The sequence below is a fragment of the Corapipo altera genome, unplaced genomic scaffold (genome assembly GCF_003945725.1).
Source record: "Corapipo altera isolate COAL_440 unplaced genomic scaffold, ASM394572v1 55, whole genome shotgun sequence".
Taxonomy (NCBI): Eukaryota; Metazoa; Chordata; class Aves; order Passeriformes; family Pipridae; genus Corapipo; species Corapipo altera.
In genome coordinates, this window is record NW_020884882.1 from 4,200,632 (window position 1) to 4,221,782 (window position 21,151).

The window sequence follows — 21,151 nt, forward strand, 5'->3', positions numbered from 1 at the left end:
TATATATGCATATACCACAAACACAGACTCTTTGTATTTTTGGTAAAACTCATCACCCTTGCAGTCTCCATGCATCCCATTGTGTATTTTTGCTGGACAGCAAATATAGCATGAGAGACAGGAATAGAATGTCTCCTTGGGGCCGGCCCAGACAACTGCTGAAACTCAGAAATGAAAGAATGAGTTTAACTTCTTTCCGTGAGATCCCTCTTTCCTTAATGGAAGTAATGAGAGCTGGTTTACTGAATGCATAAAATCAAAAAAACATCAGATGAATATACAAAATTGGATTCTTTGACCTGTATGCAGAGCAGTTTCACTCTCAGCTCCTAATTCCAGACACATGGGTAGCTGCAGGAGCATGCATTCTGTGTCTATCAACTGTTATGCACACAATGCTCTCCATTAGCCTCATTTTTCAGTGCTCCATCTACTCTGTAGTTCACCCTTTATCTTATTCTTTCTTGCCTTTCAGGCTTAGCCTTTTCTGCAGTACTGTATCAAAAGCTTTCCTTATGTCCATGGCTTAACCTCTGCCTGGTCTTTCTGTCACTTCCTCAATAAATCTGATTTGTTAGGCATGATTCGTTTTGTGTGAATCCACGCTGACTGTCCTTAATTAAATCGTAACTTTCCAGGTGTTCCCCTTTCTGTCCTGTAATTTAGTTTTTCCCATAAGTTCCCTACTGCCAAAGTCACGACTACATGTCTGTATTTTTCATAGATGTCTCCTCGATCCCTTCTCAAATATCAGTACTGTGTTAGCTTCTCTCAAGTCCCTCGTACCTCTGCTTTTCCAGAGAAGTTTTGAATATATCCACTGAAGGTTCCCATATTTACTTTGTCATGTCCTTCCGAAATCTGGGATGGATCACGTACAACAGCCCCTGGAGTCTTGTCAGTCTTCAGATGTACTAATTTCTTGATCCCTGTTCTGACATAAGTCTATATTTTCCTTCTCCCTTACAAAATATATATCTTGCATTCCTCCCTCTCTCCACCCCCTTTGTGAATAGTGAAACAGTTCATCTATGTTTTAAGCAACGTCTGTTCCATCAGGTGATAGATTGTCCTCGGCCTCTCCTCGGAGGCCATCTTACTTCCTTAGTTAAAGTTTTGTGTTGGAGTGCACGCACAAACTCTTTCTAATGTTTGTGTGGCTTTGTGCTGTTTCCTATGCACACACTATTTAAGGTTTCTTCATTAGATTTTCAGACACCGTAGCAGCCTTGGCGATCTCATTGGCTTCATGTTTTATACCTGGCTTTTTTTTCTTATCTTTGATCACTTATTACTCAACCAGTTTCTCTGCTAATGACCTTAGAAAATTTCCTCTGTCCTTTCAAATGCTATTTCTGTAGTTACATAAAGCCCTTAAACCTTCGTGATTTTTCTTCTTGCTCTTTCTCTTTGGTTTGTTTTCTTTTTTTATATTTTTATTTCTTCCAATACTTCATCTGCTTAATTCTGAGATGTTAATCCCTCATTTTTTCAGTGGTTCAGTTAATGTAACATTGAACTATTTCTATGACATTGCAAATTTAGTTTTATTTATAATTGACATTCTATCTGAATACACATGAAAGTCCAAATTAAACTCTATTTCCCTTTGTTGACACTCCTATGCTGTCATTTTTTCTGAAAATTTCTACCAGAAATTGCATTTTGTCTATCTGTAGGCCAAAAAATTTTCATTTCACATTTTGATGAAAGATACATACATGCTTTTTATCTCACTTTTTCCCTTTCACCTATAAAACAAGCTTCTTAGAAATAAATTTTTAATTGTAGCATAGAGACAAGCTGCATGTGGCTCTGCTTCACCCAAGACCTTGGATTTGATGTTCTTGATTTTTTCCAAGCTTGGGTAGTAAAGCATTGTTTATTCAACTGCAGAGGGAAAGAATTAATATATTCATATAGCTGCTTTTAATAACATAGACTACTACTGGGATACTTTTCTCCCATGAAACACTTATGTGGAAGCTGATTAAGACTTTTTCTTAGTTTTTACCACATTAATTTAAGGGTTATGTAGTTTTCCAAGAATACAGAATGATCTCATACTACAACAGTGAAACTCAGTTGTTAGCAATTGATTGGAAGATATTTAGCTGAAGGAGTAAGAATACTTATTACTCTGAAGAGGTGAAGAAATTGGTTTTCTCTAGTGATCCAGTAAGCAAAAGGTGTCCGAACTAAGGTTATAATTTTTTTGTTGTCATAAATATATCAGCTCATTTTCCAGGTTAACAATACCTACTATCTTGCTGTTAATGCATTTTATTAGAAACAGAAATTTTAGCATCAGTTTATTAAGTTAACAGTGTCTTCCAGCAAGGTTTGCAAATACACAGGACCAAAGAGGAAAAGTTTCAATTTGGATAGAAACCTTTTTCTCATTAACTCACTTAAAATTCCTTTATTATAATTTCTAGCTGAATGAAATATTTTTTTTTCCAAATAAAAAAGGCCGTGAATGAATGTTTTGGGGCTTGGAGCCAGTTGAGGCAGTACTTATTTTATGCATTTGAGGAGGGAGATGAAACTGCAGAAGAGCTGAGAAACCAGATTACAAAGCCAAGAAATGCAATCACAGCAAGCAGGAAAAAAAAAAAAAAAAAGAAAGAAAACTAAAACTCTAAATCCCACATGCAGACTTGATCTTAAACACTACTGAGAGTTTGGAGAACCTTTTAGTAAATCTATGACTTGCCTGAGGCTTGTGGGAGGAATGGGTCTTAGACAACTGCAGGCACCAATAGGAGAAAAATGAAAACCATGTTAAAGATAAATGGAACTGTTCTGTAAATGTTAGAAAGTAGATGGTTAATTAAGACCAGCTCTCCAAGTCCAAAACCACAAAACTTAAAATAGGAAACTATTTCCAGAATTGCCTATTATGTATTGTTAAAAAAAAAAAATCTACAGTAAAATATATACTTTATTTTATATATGCCTCCAGCTAAAAATTATTCTTTTACACTCACTGACAGAAGAGTAAGACTGTTAATTCAAATCTAGATGCCCTAGAATTAGATTTAAAGAGCTACAAAGTTTGCAGTTTTTGATAGGTCAGCCATGCTCAACTTGTTCATGAGAATAGAACCAGATACTTCACTGGCAAGTTTAGTCATTCGCTTTTCGCTCCATACTAACTCAGAAAGCCTGTAGAGTGCATTTATAAGTCTATCTTCACAATTTTTCATTAAAACCCGACTGAATTGCCCAAACTGGCATGAGGTACTCTGGAACAGGAGGTATTTATTCACTTGAACATGATGTTCAAAATTGTGTTCAGATAGATAAGCAATAGAAGAGACATAAAAATGCTCCCTTTGTCAATATTATTCTGCATTTTGAATATTGAATTGATTAGTGATAGTGGAATTTTCCAATTGTAATGAAAACTACAGCTGCAAAAGATTCATAGGTGCTTTTTACCACAACAAGCGAAATAACTCACTCCTTCCATTAGTAAATCTAAGAGCAATCAAATGAAATGTTTCCATATATAGATGATATAACTGTTAAACAGTAACTTTCTTATTTCTTCCCTGAAGTCCTGAACTGATAAATAGGCAAATTCAAAGCCCTAATGTTGAGAATTTCTAAAAAAAACCCCCTGTATTTTCATTCTTCAGTTGCAGCCCAGAGCCCCTGCCCTCAGAGCAGCTGTGCCAGGGTAGCGTGTCCTCATCCTGCTGGTCATTTTGTTCTGTAGACCCGGGGGATGGGTGTTGGTTTTTTTACTCTTCATCATCATGGCATGTTCACCTAAGGGAGAGGGTGTGTGTCCTCTGGGAGGAAGACTTTTCTCTCCTATGGAGCAAATATGTTGTGCTGAGGGAAGGGGTTTTAGAGGTGTTGGGAAAGGGGCTTTGCAGCACAGGTTTGGGAGGCTAGAAAACAGTTACAGAAAAACACTGTTTGTGGTGATCTAGAAAGTAACAGATGTAACTTGCAGAGCAGCAGGTAAATCATTGTGTATAGACTCCATTTATTTTCTGATTTCCCTAGCTTCTCTGAGTTTTTGGTTTATACAACTTGGTTTTGAGAGGGATTTAAAATGTCTCTTGGACAGCTTTGAGAGGGAGAGGTCCAGGCCAATTCTTAAAGGTGTGACTGACTTAGGGCTTCCATTACAGAGCTAAAAGTTATTACCTTGCAAGGGGCACCTGACACCAAAGGACAACTGAGGGAGTTGCAGAGCACTGTAGTTGTGTTCCCACTGAAACAGGTTACTGATCAAATGGGCTGTCATTCTGTTTTCATGGGCTAGTTCTAATTTCTGATGCAGTTAGGATGAAGTTTCTGGTACTGGTTTAGGATGCAGCCCAATGTAGATTCTTAAGTAGAATGAATAGTGTGGGGTAAGTGGTGTTTTCTCTTATTCTGTATAGTTGTTGATGTAATTAAACACTGAGCCCTGGTCTAACTTCACCTAAATCCAGCTGGGAACCTAGTCCTTACCCTCCCATGCAGTGACTGCAAAATAGTCAATCACACTGTGTCACATAAAATCCAGATTAATCCACAAAGAGCTATTTTACTATGAGGGATGCTGAAAGCTCTTATCTTCTGTGCCTTAGCAACGTGCCTAGAGTTGTATGGCAGGAGTCTTGGCCTATACAGTCAATAACAGAATCTGTAAGGGGGTTTTTCAGTGCATAGTAGAATTACTGAAAATGAAGAAGTGAAGAAAATTGAGCACTGCTTAGGCCAAATGAGTGTACTGGAGAGCTCAGAGGTAAAAGAATTATCGAAAATGCAAATAAAGGGATTGACACACATTTCCTTCCTTTCAGCTCCGAAATGCAATGGTGAATCGGAAAACAGGGAAATTCTCCATGGAAGTGAAGAAGACAGTGGACAAAGGGGTACAGTGTCTAAAATATCATTCCAACTAAATATAAAGCAAGCAATAATTTTTAAACAGTTTTTAAGTTTGCTATAAATATTATTCACTGCAGTATTTTTTTTTTTCTCACTGAATGTAAACATTGCTTGTAATTTTATCAGGGATTAACCACTTGGTCTTTTATATATTTCTCATAGCAAACTAAATTCTTCCCCCATCCCCTTCTTTCTTGTTCTGAATCTAGAAGCGGGTATTGGTGATGACAAATGACTACTATTATACAGACATCAAGGGGACTCCATTCAGGTAGAGCCGACCATAATAAATGGACATTTCATCCAACTCATTGGATCTGTGCTTATACAGAGCTTGTGAACTCATTAAAAGCTCATCAGCAAAAGTAGACAATGAAATATCCCTGGACAATGCTGAAAATAGCAAGGAAAAGGAACCTACCAGCATTCCTTTCAGCTTTTCCAGGGATGGAAAGTTTGTGCAAGCTCACACAGGCAAACTCCCAGTGTTTGTCATGGCTTACGTTTCATTGAAAAAATATTCAGTTGAGGTTTACATTGAACGAAAGGCTTTCGAAAGTACTTGGAGAGCTATAAATACTATAATCCATTTAAGTAACTACATATTGAGCCCCATTTTGATTTTTTTTTTTCCACAACAAGAATGTAATGTAAAATGAGATAGTATTTCACTTCCAATTTGAGGTTTGGTTGGTTTTTTTTCTCTGAACTACCTTTGGTGTATTTCTATAACTGAAACTGAGTACATTGGTAATTTTGGCAGGGGGAAAAAAAAGGAAAAGAAAGACAGGTAGTCACTTCAAAAATGCTTATATTTGAATTAGAAATAATCCATTAATAAAAGAGTACTAGTGGTAACTTATGCATAAAGCAGAAGGGTGGCAGTTGCAATACTCAACTGAAATTTTCTTCAATGTAACTGTTTCACATAACTTGAGCTACATTGCCACATAGAGAAACTATAGGCACGTTTCTCTGACCTCTAATGCAGTGTTTATTCTTGTTGAAATTCACACGAGTGGTAATACTCAGTGTAGGTTTGGTCTTGGTTTTATTTTGTGGAATTTTTTGTTGTTGCTGGGGGTTTTTTGTTTGGTTGGGGTTTTTGTTTTGTTTTGTTGTGGTTTTTTTTCCTCTGGCACTGTCTATCTTGCCCTATTAAGTAAGCAGATATATGCATGCAGTGCAAGTTATGATGCTGAGGACAGAAATATTTAGGAAAAAGTCCTGGTTTTTTAGCATGGTATATATCTAGTTTTGATGGGTTGTAGTGTAGATTTGGGAAGACAGCAGGGGCAACATTTATTAAAATCTATATTGTAGTGTCAAAGATTTTTAGTGTTCAGCCCCTTCCCAGATTGAGCTGTTGATTGCAGTTTGTGTTCTCTTGGATTTGGTGCCTCTACATGTACTTCAAGTACTGGCAGATTTTTAGCCTGAGATAATCCCCTTGAATGAATGAATGCCAGAAGGTATTCTGTGTATGTGTTCAATAACAAGAGGCATGGAATCCCCAGCCATTAAACTTGGATAGTTTAAATGGTAGACTAAAAACCAAACCAAAACAGAGTATGTAACTGTTGATAATTTATGAAGCCAAAGTCAATACAAAAGAGCTATACTAACTAAAAATATGAAACACAGAAAAATTAGTCCAAGAGGAGTCATGATGCTGTTGTCACATTGGAAATTTTTTTCCTCTCAGTAGCTCCATCAGTTCCCACACTTCTGTAGTTTCTCAACAGCTTACTCTGATTACAAAAAATTGTCTCCTTCATTGTAAGGCCATGGGCATGTTCAAGGCCCAGCTGAAGAAATCTCATGCTGAGTGAACAGCAGTGAGCTTAGAGGGGCTCATTTATTAGTTTGCCAGAGAATAATGGTTTACTGCACCTCTAAGCACACATAAATACAGCCAATTGTTGCAACCACATCATTGAAGCAACTAGTTGTAAAATAAATATAATCTGTGAGGGTTTGGAAACAAACAGTTTTAAAGTTAATCATAGTACACTAGCTGGAGATGTTAGAAATGAAAATAGCTCTGAATGTCTGCTATTGTTTGTCTCACAGATTTCAAGGTCTGCTTTATTTCTGTGCACAGTTTAGGTGTGGCTCTCTCTAGAGGACATGGAAAATATTTCTTCAGAGGGAACGTAACTGTAGAAGAAGGTAAGATACCTACCTTCTCATGTTGCTTACACAGTAGTTTTATTGTTGATTTGGTAGTCTTAAAGCTTTTATGTTTGTCTGGAGATTCCATAAGGTAATTAGATTTTTTCTTTTCTTTTCTTTTTTTTTTTTTTTAATTTTATTTGAAGACCTTTTACTTCACAGGATTTTTGTCCTCAGTTATATTAAGCATAGTCAGACTGTGAATTTTCTTTAGATGTGATCATCTTCTGTCCTCTCTCAATGTTCCAGAGAATCACTCAGGCCCAATGTTAATTATTTGTGGTGTTTTCTAAATGAAGTAACCACTAAGAGCACTATAATTGTTATGGCATTTTTCTTCACAGACTATACATTGTGAACTCTTTCATAGCTATAATTGCTTTGGGCATTATCTACAAGGATTTACATATTTATAGCAGCAGTAGAGGGAACCAGGGAAAGAACTGTTTTTTCTTTGTGGTTTTGCTTATTGATAAGTCCCCAGTTAAATGAGTACAGGAGTCCACTGTGTGTGGTGATAAAAGGTGTTTTGCAACAAGGTTTCTGAAGATGAAGGAAGAGTAGAGGCATTTCAGAAGATTGAAGAGATTCGAAAAGTTTTAGAAATTATTGAGCAAAAAATGTTTCAATACCGGAATTCTTTCAGATTTTATGCTGAAGTCTCCATTTCCAATTCTTCTTGTTTTGTCAGTGATGTCAAACAAGATACTTAATTTCTTCAGGTCTTTGTTCCTGTATTTTGTGACACGAATATGTTCCTGTACTCAGGAGAGATATAAAAAGAAATGCTTTGAAGTTTGAGTCAGTTGAGCAGCAAAATACAAGTCTAGATAGAAAGAGAGCACAGCAGAAGATTCAGAGCTGCTTGCTCTCCAAACTGTTCCCAACATACCTCTCACTGATGTTCTTTAATCCAGCCACACATCTCAGCAATCTGTCTGATATTTGCTCCCAGATGCATCACCAGAAGTGTTAACAGAACCATAACTAACAGTTCCTTCTCTCCCACTCTTACCTTCACTGATTCTCCATCACTGACACTTCACTGTCCTCCCCAAGGACTACAGTTGTAGTTCTGGTTTTGGCTTCCCTGCTTTCCTTAACCGCTGTTGTTTTGTCATTGTTTATTATGTGCTCTGGCAGGTTAAACCCAGACCCTGCCTTCTGATCCCTATTTTCTTATTGTCTATTGATAAGTGTTTTAAGAGTTTTTAAAATTGCCAAAGTACATTTTTATTGTGCTATATAACTAATGATATAGTTCTTATTTACAAGCATTTGCGTGACCTGTTAGCACAAAAAAACTATTCTGAATGATCCCATAAATTGTTGTTTGTGTTCATGGGCTGTGTCCTTAGGTTTTGAGGGAATTACAACTTTTTTCTTAAAAGAGAAGGAGAACAACTCACATGAAATGAGAAGTGTATATTTTAGCATAAAGAACTTTACTGGCCAAAGAGAACAAGGGAGTATGAACAGGAGTCTGTTACCATTTTGTATTTGTCTTTATTCAGATTTTCTTCTTAACTTTAAATATATTATGTGAGTAATTTGTATGAGTTAAACATACTAGCAAAAAAAAGTTTTCCTACCTTTTCAGTTTTAGATCTGATTTAGCTGGCTTTTGCAAGTTTGTTAGACCCTGAAGTGTATTTGAGCATAGTTTACTGTGATTTATTTCGTCGTGGTAATAATGCACTTTCCAAAAAGGGTTTATGTTGTGGAGTATATGCAAATAACCATCTGTTACCCAGACTGCTCCCTAAGTAACCCATTATTATTACTGTTACAGGTTTACATGATTTAGAACACCCTGATGTATCTTTAGCAGATGAATGGTAAGCCTTAAATAAAGCATGAAATTGGTGTCTGTTACCCTTCTTGGTTTCATATTGTTTGTGCTTGCAGAGCCCAATTCTTTATGTTCGAAGACAAAGGGAGATCATTCTTACACATATAATAACATTTTAATGTCTTGACAACGTGTTCACAGGTCCTATTGCAACACTGACTTACATCCTGAGCACCGTCAAATGACTCAGTTAGAAGCAATTAAACGCTACCTCACGGGAAAAGAGCCATTGCTGCAATGCAAGTATTTTGTTAAACATGCACTTAAATAGGCTTTACTCCAGCTAAAAACTGTTGCACTGAACCTTCTACAGAATGGAAAGCTACTTAGTTCAACCAGTGTTAGTTTGTGATAGGATTGCTTGGCTGATGTAACTTTGGAATTTCAATTGGTTTTGAGTTTTATCCAGGGTATCAATAAAGATATTGATGATTCAGATTTCTGACTTTTGCAGTGAACAATATGCCTGAAACAAACATTCAGGTTTCTTTTCGGATGCTGTAGCTATGCTATGCAAAATTATCACTCCATCTGGTTTTGTAAGTTAAACAGAATTGGTCTGAATCAATCCTTGGATCATGCCTCTAAAGAATATATGAGATATTTCATGAGCATCTTAGGGAGGATGGGTATGCAAATTAGCATTTCTGAACTTCAAGGTAGAATAAAAAATTCAAGTGGGTAAGTGCATATTCTGCCCACCTGCAGAAATGTGAGTGTTAGTAGACCTGCTTGTTTTAACCTTATGTCATGTGCAAATGGGAGCATTACATAATATATACATGGACAAGTTACAAGAGAAGTGGAGGATCAATGTTTGGGTTTTTATCTAAATTGTTGTTAGTGCAGTGAAATTATATATGAAAAACTGCATTGTTGTAAAATACCATTTAATATTACATAGTGAGTGCTTCATAATGCAAAACTTTTGAAAGCATATCACAGATAAAATAATGTACAATGTAAGAAAACCTATTGTCTAGTCATCTAAAAAGATTTCTCTGTATGCACATACATTTACTGATTTTAATATATTGTAATAGGTGATAAAGAATTGATCCAGGAAGTTCTGTTTGATGCAGTTGTGAGTGCACCAATTGAAGCTTATTGGACCAGCCTAGCATTGAATAAATCAGAGTAAGCAGGCTTTGTGTCAACCTTATCTATCAGCCATGGATGTATTTTTGACAGATATGTTAGTGAACTGGTGGCATGTCTAACAAATTCTGATATGCATGAAGATATTATTTTAACCATTTGATCCCAAATAGCACCAATTTCGAGTTCAGCCTTAAGTGCTTATCTTGCAGTGTACATCATGGTGATTAGTTGTAATTTCCACAATAAAACTAATGAAATTCTATACTTGTTTGCTTGAGCAACATTCACACCTATGACTTGAAGCATAGACATACTATGGAAGTGTTGAATGGACTGGGAGCAAAATCTGGAATTGCTGCCCATCTCAGAATCACTGAGTGCCAGTGGCTATTAAATAGTTGGTATGTAGCTATGCCGTGCCTTTTTATGCTATGACTTCCATATAGACCCTCCCTACAAATCCTACAAAATTTACTGTCTTTGACTTTTTAGTGATTTTTACCCTAAATCGCATTTCTACACTGCATGTTTTTCAAAACCCACGTGTCTATAACTTAAAAAACAGCATTTAAAAATAAATCAATAAATAAGGGAACTATGCTTAAGATAATATTTCTCAAGAACTACAGTAGACTTGTACTTTCTTTGACCAGTAATATAGCTTTATCTTTTTATTATCTAAAAGTATTATCTTTGCCATTTCAGAAACTCTGACAAAGGAGTGGAAGTTGCCTTCCTTGGAACACGGACTGGACTATCTCGTATCAACCTGTTTGTGGGTCCAGAGCAGCTCACTAACCAGTAAGTAACAAAGCTATGCTTGGCAGCCATATAAGAAAAGAAGGGAAAAATGTTTATTTTTATGAAGCCCATCTACTGTTTCTTCAGATAGAACAAGTTAGAAAGATCTCATAGGATCCCTTAAATTCTTTGTTCAACTGGAACATTTGGAACAATGAACTATTTTACATGAGTAGCCCATATATTTACTTTTTCCACACACATACTCCCAGCTTCACATCTTTATTCTTCAGAGCAGAATTATGAAAATACTACACCTGCAGATAATGATTTTTTTTTTTTTACTACCCCGCCTAAAAACAAGTACTTGTAGGCTTTTTCAGAGATTTTGCATCACTGTTGTGGAAAACATTTTCAGTGTTGAAATAAAACCAAGTGGCAGAAGTGGACTGAGTGTGAGAGTAATCAAGAGATCTCATTACACAAGGGTTTCCTATTTTGCTTGGAGAAGATGTAATCTAATGGAGGTATTATGCATGCAAAAGAAAATATGCACTTGATATTTATGATAATATAATTTTATTTAATATAAAATTATATGGTGCCTATCTGACCACAACTACTGTTGTAGTTCAAGTAGCCTGATGGGTGAGATCAATAGCACACCAATTTGTTACTGTCAGACAGCAAACCAGAACAACTGTGTGGACACCATACTTTCTCTTGTCACTTGATACAACTTTTCCTCTGTCAACATTGCCTGAAATTATTGAGGAATAAAGTAGTTGTTTATTGAGGAATAATTATTGAGGAATAATGTAGTTGTCCACTACCACCCCTTACACAGTAACAGGAAAGTAGGCTGTAAAATCATTTCTTTTTTTCACTACTTAATACCAGTGCCAACAGACTATCAAATCTCCAGTGCATTTTCCACCTTGTACAGTTCACAGTTCTTACATTGTGCTAAAAGACAAAGGCCTTTTAGACTAAACATTTTTATTTGTACACATCAGTAAAAATGTTTTTAGCAGTACTTAGAGGTACTATTTTTCAGTACTTTTTCCATCTTCCACAGCAGAAGTGATTGTAAGTGTGTCACAAATATTTATTAGTGGCTAAATTTAACCCTTTCGTTGAACAAATGGTATCAGAAGAATTGTTCCAAACCATTTCCTTTCCCTAAAAATTGCATTTTTTTTAATTGTCTTGCAAAACTAGAAACTATTGTGTACCACGCAACAAGCAACAAGTGTTTTCTGTCTCTCTTTTTTCTCAAGAGACTTCCTGACAGCTGAAGATAAGGAGAACATTTTTAATGCTGACCATTTTCCACTCTGGTACAGAAGAGCTGCTGAGCAAATACCTGGGAGCTTTGTGTATTCAATCCCATTCAGCACAGGTCTATCATTTTGTCATTCTCTAAATTCTGAGACATATATGATGCTGAAAGGATTCCAAGTATGTCAGTACTGAGTGGGCTCTGTAGCTGATCTCAAATGTTAACCTGAAATATGCATTGAAATCTGCAGCTACTTTACTGGCCCTTTGTTCAGGTGCATCACTTACAGGGCTCCAGGGGGAACCCCAAGGTGTGGTGTAACACTTTGCTTTTAATATTTGCACAGGTTGAACTTACAGCCTGGTATTTTAAGGAAGACAAGTCCAACAGAACAAATGTTCACACTAATGAGAAGCCCAACCAAAAGTTGTCACCTTTGTTGCCATTTTAGCAGAGTCAAAACCTGATAATCATTTCAGTGTTTTAAGCTTGGGTTTGGGACGCTGGGGAATTTAAAATGGCAGTGCCTGTATGTTCTGTGCATACATATAGAACATGATGTTTACTACTTTATTTTCTGAGCACTAAATCCATATGGACTGTTATTTCAAACCAGGGGGAAAAAAGCTCAGTTGCCTCATTCTGCAATATGTTTTTTCAATTATTTTTACTTTTTTTCTTAATAAACCCTGCAGAAACTGCAAACAAGAGCAATGTGGTGACAGCCAGTACTGCTATTCAGCTTCTGGATGACAGGAAATCTCCAGTGGTTGCAGGTACAATTGTTGTACTTTATTTGATTTGTTATTTTTTTAAAAAACAATTTAACCATTTCTCACTTTTTTGGGTTAGCAGATATTTAATGTAGAAATATGTTTTGAGAAGGTATCACATATAACCAGTTCTAATATTGCATCAACAAGCTTTGGGTTTGGTTGTTTGGTTTTTAGTTAATTGTAAAAGAGACAGGCAGGCGTTGCTTCCATTTCCCTAATAATTGTTTAATATTAAACATTAAAAATTGCTTGGGTCCCATATTTTCCATCTAAGATAAAGACAAGGTCTTTAAACCTTCTAAATGCTAAAGCATGTAAAAAAATTCTGTGATATCTACAAATGCATAATGCCATGAAAAATAAGATTGGTGAACTTACAATCTGAAGCTCTTCAGTGTTTTTTTTTACTTCTAATTCTGTAAACTTTTAAAACTGTGTGCTAGATATTTTGTTTACAGTATGAAGCATTTTTAAGAATTTACTTTGAATAATTTTTCCTTTCTCTCTTGTATGGCTGCATGTTTTCAGTTGCGCTTTTTTTGTGGGGAGACCTCTTTGGATCTGTATAAACCTTTTTCCATGAAAGTATCACTCAGCCAGCAACAGCCATTCAGAGACAAACAAGTATATGCATTATTCTTGTCCTCTTTAAGTTGGAGATCATAAATGTGACTTGTCAGTCCTACTTTTTTCTCTCAGGAAACTTTTAAGAAATTACCCAGAATCTATTTCAAGTTTTAGGTTTTGTTATAAGGGTGACAATATTCTGTTTTAAGCAAAATGGATTTGGAGGCAGAAACTGGAGCAGTGGTAAATGGAAGAAGTTTGAAGTTTTTATTAGCCAGACTTGGGAGACTAAAGTAAGATTATGGGTAACATTTTCAAATACCTCCATTGGAGTTCAAATTTGGCCAAAACGTGTCATTTTAATTTGTGTGAAGTAAGTACTCCTTATCCCCATTTGGTCTGAGTAGATTACAGAAAGCAGCAGGATGGGATACACATTTCATGTTAAATCACTCTATTCCCTAGAGGGATTTGACTGAAAATAAAGCTGTGCCAGAATGTTGTTTATTACAGACCACTACAAGAGTTTAAAACTGGCAGAGAGAAATTAGAACATTATTATAAAATGAAAACCTGAGTGAGACCTGCCCATGAGGGGCCAAAAAAAGGAACAAAACAATTTCTTAGTACAAAATCTGTAGTTTCTTCTATTTTCCTACCTACACTAAGGCTTATTGTAAGTAGGGAATATTCAACTCTGTAATATAGGCAGAAAATCCTAAAATCAGTGAGTCTGCAGACTGTTACTACACAGAAATTGAGTGTTGCTGCTGTTTCACCATCTGTACCTACTAATACCAGTTCCCTGTCAGAATGTGTTTGCTTATTGGCAAAAAACCCATGTAATTTGTTTTTAAAATCCCTCCTGCCTCTTGCAATTGAGATTGTGATTTTATTTTTTTTTAACTTAAATGAATGCCAATTTCTATAGAAAGTGTGGAAGGAGAACATAAGGCTTTAATATATAAGTGTAGTAGCATCATATACATTTCTGTTTATACAGAGCTCAATTTAGTTGCTGGAGAGGAAGTGACAGTAGCACTGAATGCAGGGATTTTTTTAGGTTTAAACACATTTATGGTCAAAACTATTTTAGTTGAGTGTTTTCTATGACCATGTCTTCTATTTCAAGTTTACATTGAAATTTTAAGCATCTTCAAAATATCCCTGTTACATTGTGACAGAGAATAAAAGATGGTGGGATTTTTTTTTTCTTCTCAACATGACCTAAAAACAGGAGAATGACCCAGTCCCTAGTCCTGAAATTTCATGAGATTCCTTCAAGATTAGTATTCCTTAAAAATAAATTATTAAAGATACTACTCATCTAGACAGTTCTGAACAAGATATGGGGATGGAAACAAGTAAATAAGAGTCATCATGGAGCAAAGCAGGCTCTAAAAATTGAAAAAATGGTTCTTTCCGGAGATTTTGGGAGTGTTGAACCTTCATAGAAGTAATTCCCTGGAGATACATTTTAGTTCAAAAGCTGCAGTACAATACAGGACCTTAAAAACCCTTCCTGTTGAAAGAGGCCATTGCTGTTCACAGAAAACATGGAAATTATCCCCTTGGTATGTTTAATTAAAGATAACAGCACTGACATAATCTTCTTAGGGCAAAAATTTATTAAAGAATGCTGAAGAAAATGTCTGATGAAAATTGTCAAGTCCTCTTAACTTTTCTTCATTGAACAAGCAGAACCTGGATTTCAAGCCTCATTGGAAACATCCATAGCAGTGCTGACTAAAATACTCTGGACACTTATTCAGAAGGAAAGATTAAATCATACACAGGCAAAGGCTGTAGCCTCACAGTCATTTGAAATTTAAAATTTGAAGGAGATGAGAAGAAATAGTCCATTTTTGTTTAATACAAGGCTGCTTAGAAAAGCTGAAATTAAGCATAATTTTCCTTAATCCTTTTGTGCCTATTTGTGTGCAGACCAGTTATTTACATGAATTGTTAAGGTTGGAATTGACCTCTTGAGATCATGTAGTCCAATCCTAGTGGAGTAGATTTGAGAGACTCTTGAGCTAGACAGATTAACCAGAACTATGTCCAGCCAGATCCTGAATGCCTCCACACATGGAGAGGCCTCACCCTCTCTGGGTGTGTTATATTAAATGTAACTAGATAGGAAAAACAGCTGGGGCTTTATTATTTTTTGCCACCAATTGTTAAAAATGTAGAATTCAAAAAGAGTTTTGTTTCTATGGTACCAAAGTACGATGAAAGAGTACCTATTTATTTTCTACCAATTTTTTTTATATGATCAATTTTGTGTTGGACTTCCTAATTATCAAAGTCGAAATTAGAAAACACCGAGTCCTCCTTGCATGCATGCTCTTCTGTGGTCTGTCAGTCAAAATCAAGTAATATTTTAATTTCATTTTAAAAATAATTTTAAAAACATAAAAAGCTTTACCAATACCTGAGACCTGTAGTTTCTGAAACAGAGCAAGCCCTAACTGGAATAGTATATTAACAGAAGTTCACTGTAGCTAAATTAGTGAGAAATGAAACTACTCCCACTATCCTAAAATTTCTCTTATTCAGTGGAATTCTGAGAAGAAAAGAAATCTATGTTTTTCTTATGTACAGGCATGTTTACAGTCATTTTCTATCAAAGAGCAGTGATTGCCTGGGACATGCATTCAAGCGTTGCCATAGCTCTGTGAATCTACCCTGACTCATTCTACTCTGCTGAAGCTGCACAAAAAGAGCAATTGCAGTAATTTCTGTTTGGACAGAAGAGAAAAATCTGGTTTTCTTCATAATTGCAAGATTTTTGATTGGTGTGTTTGTTTTTCTTCTTTATGCTGTGTTCCTCGTACAGGTTGTGGCTGGAAAACCAACCGCTCTCAGAATCTTCTGTGGCAAAAGTTACCAGAAGATTTGTGAGAATGCCAGGCTCACAAGGATTAGATTTTGCCCTTTATGAACATGTTGAATAATAGTTATACTTTTTTATGTAGTCTTTTCAAGAGAATACATCTATTAATTTCAGAGTGATTAAAGATGGCCAGTTTTTTCTCACAGATGTCAAATTTTCTGCTGCCAAGCAGTAAAAGCTGAAACAAAAATGAGAGATACTTTCTACCACCCATGATTCATAACTTCATACAGTGTCTTGTCTCTATGTGGGTGTCTGACAGAGAAGGTTGCAAGGAGTCTGTCCTTAAATGCATGGCAGGTGCCTTTAATTCCATAGTAGATACTGCCAAAGGTTGGGTTGCTCCCTATTTTTTGCCACACTAATGCTGTGAGACTAATAGAAATTATTTGTAAGAGATTTCTTGGAAAGAAACATGTACTCATGACTTAATAGAATAAAAGAAACACCTACTATTGATTTCTGCCAAAACCATAGATCATGCCTAAGTGTTATTTTATAGATATATAATTTATATTTAAATATGAACTAAAATATATTCAAAATATAATAAGCCAGGTCATTGTAGTCAAATGTGGGAGGTGTTACCGAAACTGAAGAAAAGTCTCCTCTGAAAGTTTGATTTTAAATGCTTTTACCAAAAATACTTATTATGCAAACAAGGAATATTGTGTTTTATTCTGGCAAACAAATTGTTCCAAGTAATACCATGATGCAGTATCTAACTTTTCCAGTATTTAACTTGAAGTCGATCCCTTATTTTTAAAACCAGCCCATATACAAATTCAAGGTTTTTACTCCAAAGTCTGGTTAGAGAGAGATTTTTTTACAGGTGTCCTCATCCATCACCTTATTTGTTCTCTCTTTTATATAATTTTAAACCCCAACTTTATTATAGTAAAAAAATTCAGTTATTCCATGTTAAATATCCCTAGTCAGGATGCTAAAATCCCTCAGCTATTTCAAATGACACAGCTTGAATATTTAAGACCTCCTTTTTTTTTTTTCCCATCCATAAGCTAAGGAAGATGGTAATGATTTAATTTCATCACTGATTTGTTAAAATTGGCACTCAGTTTTGAATGCCTCTATTCTGGCTAGTGGAAAGTGATCCTAATGGTCCTGCTGTTTAAGATATTTCAAGCTGTGCCTTAAGAACAGGAAAGATCCAGAATCTCATATTACTTCTGAAGTACAGATCAGTCTTATTGAGACTGGTCGCTCTTCAGGTTTTCGTTCTTCCTGTTTAAATCAGCTTCTACAAAACAGCAATTTAAAAGGAAAATTTGTGAATATACCAGTTTTCAAGTAACTGAGGCTTCTGCTGACCTAGGTTCTAAGTAAGGAAGATTCTTTTATAATTTCATGGAGGACAATGGTCACATTGTATCTGAAAATCAGTGACTTTATGACACAAAAATTTTACTCTTCACCCTGTGTTCCTTTTTTTTTTCTATGTGTTAATATTTGTATATACGTGACCTCAACAGTCCATTCAGGGTTTTTTTGAGTGAATTTAAATAGGGTTTGAATGTACATCTCTCTTTTAACAAGTTCCTAGAACATGTATTGAAAACCTGATTCCCAATTGCTTAATCAAAAGTAGTTTTAACTGTTGATATTTCTAGGAGTGACAGACACTGTAAATGTTTCACAAATGGTGAAATCTACTGTTGTTACAGTAGCAAATAGAGTAAATACATCTGCTCTGTAGTGCTTGGAATTTTTTTTCTATTCTTTCTCACATATTGTATTAGTATATCATGAAGAACATTCAAGTAAATGTCACTGCCATACACAGTCCTTAAAATTTACGATGCCATCTATAAAATTGCATTTTAGTGTGAAGACCTAACGGAAAATGAATATGTCATCATAATGACACACCAACCAAATTTTTGAGGCATTCTAAAATAGATGTTTTCCTTGTCAGGCAAGACAGTGATTTACTTAATCTTTACTCCACATTATAAGCCACAGAAGATTATATTCAGCAGTAATGTTTAGCAAATCCCTCAAAATGTTTTTCATGCTTTGGTAGAAAACCACTACTTTATGTTTTTTCCAGAGTTTCTTGTTCATTTTGAATATTATCTTTGTGTTCACAAATCTAATATTAGTAATGTTTTCAGTTTCAGGAAAACTGAGATGTGTATTTGTATAGTCTAACATTAAAGAACTTGCAGACTTAGGTTGGGAGCCATTACTTGGGAAAGATGGTTTGCAGGTAATGTGTGGAGAGAGGGAACCTGAAGTTAGCTCACATAGTCACAACCCTTCACACATTTGCATTCATTTCCATTTGTTCTCAATTTCACTTCACCACACAGAATTAGTGTGTGGAATAGTTGGATAACGGGGGTTTTAAAGATAGTTCTCTGCTAGTGTTGAGAATTTAACCTCTATTTATCTAATTCTAGGACTTCCCTCATCACTTGCTCTTAGAGGATTCAGGACTCTGACAGATGAATTAGAACAGTATCCCACATGTGTAGTACTCACATGTATAGTAAATGGCACAGAGCACCTGCTCTTTGCTTCTGCACTTTTACTTTGCTTTTGGGATTTTCTGGTTGGTTGGTTGGGTTTTAGTACTATGTAATTTGTGGATGAGGAAGATCCTTGTGATCTAATAGCAATGAGATTCCAGGGGCATTTGCTAAATAATTCTGATGCCAACAAAATAAATCCCTGATTGCAGAACGGGGCAGCAGATAAGCTGCTGGGTCCTTTGGAAAACTTCAAATAATACTGTGCAAGTATGAAGCTGCAATCACATATATATGTTTGCATTACTACCAGTTTAAGTACCGTGGATTGACTATTTTCCCCCCAGTAGGCTATATTTCCACATATTAACAGTGTTTTCTCATGTGTTGTATGTTGAAATGAGGATGAAACCTTATGCCAAAAAAGTTGAACACACAGTGTACATAGCCCTAAAACATGGGGGCATCCCTCTGCAATCAGCACAAGAGAGAAACCACAGCTTTCCTTGGAGATAGGTATGAAATATGTAGTTGTTGGTTTGTTTATTGTTGGTTTCCTACTCCTTCCCCCCTCTAGTGGCTTACTGTGACTGGTGTTGCTGCCTGTTTCCCCCCTTGTCTGGGGAACATACAGTCACTTTCCAGGTAATGTGAGCTCAGGACATACCAAGACTCTCTTATGATTGTTATTACAATGCCAACTTTGGCCGAATTCAAAGAGCAAAGCTTTAAAAGCAGGCATCCTTTCCGGATGCTTAACTAAAACCTGTGTGTCCTTGTCTCCTGGGCAGCAAAGATAGATGGTTATTGGGTAATACTTGGTATTTTCATGTTGTTAATGATAGATAAGCCACGAATAGTGTCAGTGATACTTCAATGTTCAAAAAGAGGGATCCAGAATTTGTTTGGACATTGCATTTCTAGAGAATAATGAAGCTGAATTTTGCTTGACTTTTTGGAAGCTCTGAATGGAAAGACAAATATGGCATGCAAGTATGCTTCAGTTTAAGCTTTGAGTATTTCTATATAGATATAGTCTCTATAAATATAAATAAATGACCTATAGTAGGTCATTTTCTGTAAAGAACATTGTTCTTTTGTAGTTTTTAATTTCTGTTCTAAAATGAAATTTTAGAAAGTCTCTTTTTCTGGAAACAAAGCAATATAGTGAGCCTTTTATGAAGGACAGGAATACAACAGTATGTGTGCTTTCTCTGTCTTTTCAAATGCCTTGCAGAGTAGTGTGTCCTGATATTCTGTTGACTTTGAGGGGGAAGAGTGTTTTTCACAAAGATTAGAAAAAATTACTGTGCTTACTATAATACTCTCACGAGATTGCTGGAAGAACAATAAAGCTTTCTGGGGAACCTTTATCTGAAAAATAAATCTGTGCAGACAAATTATTTCAGTGGCAGATGTCCATTGCTAAGCTTTACAAATCAAGGGCAGTTCTGTGGGGAATCCCTAGATTCAGTCTTCCACTTGTTGTAGTCAATAATTTTTATAGACAATAAGCGGTGGCTTTTATCTTTGTTTATCAGTAGTCAAACATTCTGTTTACCAAAAAATAAATAATTTTATCTTTATTACTTTAAGCAATTGAATCAATACTTTTCTCTGCTCAGTGTTTGTTATTAGCTTATCATCAGAAATAACTGGAATTTGTTAACTGCAAACCCTTTTGTAAATATCATCTATAGTCTTATAAAACTTAAATGAAAAATTTCCCTGGGATTTTTGTTGGATTGGGTTTTTTTGGTTTTTTTTCTTTTTTTTTTTTTTTTTTGTCTAGCAAACAGCATGTTAGAAAGTATGGAATCAGATTTTGCATGGATTGGCTTGCTCTATCCCCATAGCAGAGGGAACTAATGGAAATATGAAATACTTTGCTTTCTGGCAGAACTCCACAGCAATTTACAGCTGTGTGTGTGCATGAAATCCCCGAAATATCTTCAATGTGACTTGGAATGAGTTTCTTTAAATGTTGCACCCTTCATTGCCTCTTCCTCACCTTTTACCTCTTTGGTTTTTGTTTTTTTGGGGGGGTTTCTTTTGCTTTTTTTTTTGTTTTTAATTAATGGTCTTACAGTAAGGAAAGCCTGAAAGGTTTCTGGTGATAGGACTCTCTTTTTAAGGACTAGGAAGATGTTCTGGGTTATTCCTGACTAGGAGATAGCAAGTCAATTCTTGTTTTTCCTTTGCTTAAAACTATCAGCAATGTGGACTGGTTTTTGCTGGAAGCTGCATTGCTGTATCTGAGCCTTTAGAAATACTGTGGGTGAAATCTCTCTGCCAGTCAGAATTTTATTACCTTTCATCTTAGAATCTGCAGTTTGACTGCAAGTGTGCTCATTTTAGGTTGTCACTGTAGAAAAG

General features: G+C 35.7%; 1 protein-coding gene across 8 annotated transcripts in view; it reads left to right on the forward strand.

Moving 5' to 3' along the window:
• Nucleotides 1-21,151, forward strand: part of CACNA2D3 (calcium voltage-gated channel auxiliary subunit alpha2delta 3) — a 484,187-nt gene that overhangs the window by 393,750 nt on the left and 69,286 nt on the right. For all 8 annotated transcript variants that reach the window (XR_003527193.1, XM_027640431.1, XM_027640432.1 and 5 more), the window contains 9 exons: nt 4,809-4,880; nt 5,106-5,167; nt 7,001-7,068; nt 8,864-8,909; nt 9,065-9,162; nt 9,967-10,060; nt 10,730-10,825; nt 12,046-12,167; nt 12,743-12,823. Coding sequence is in view for 7 of the 8 variants with exons in the window: in XM_027640431.1 (XP_027496232.1) it covers nt 4,809-4,880; nt 5,106-5,167; nt 7,001-7,068; nt 8,864-8,909; nt 9,065-9,162; nt 9,967-10,060; nt 10,730-10,825; nt 12,046-12,167; nt 12,743-12,823 (739 nt within the window). In the remaining variant the exon portion in view is untranslated. The remainder of the gene's footprint in view (nt 1-4,808; nt 4,881-5,105; nt 5,168-7,000; nt 7,069-8,863; nt 8,910-9,064; nt 9,163-9,966; nt 10,061-10,729; nt 10,826-12,045; nt 12,168-12,742; nt 12,824-21,151) is intronic.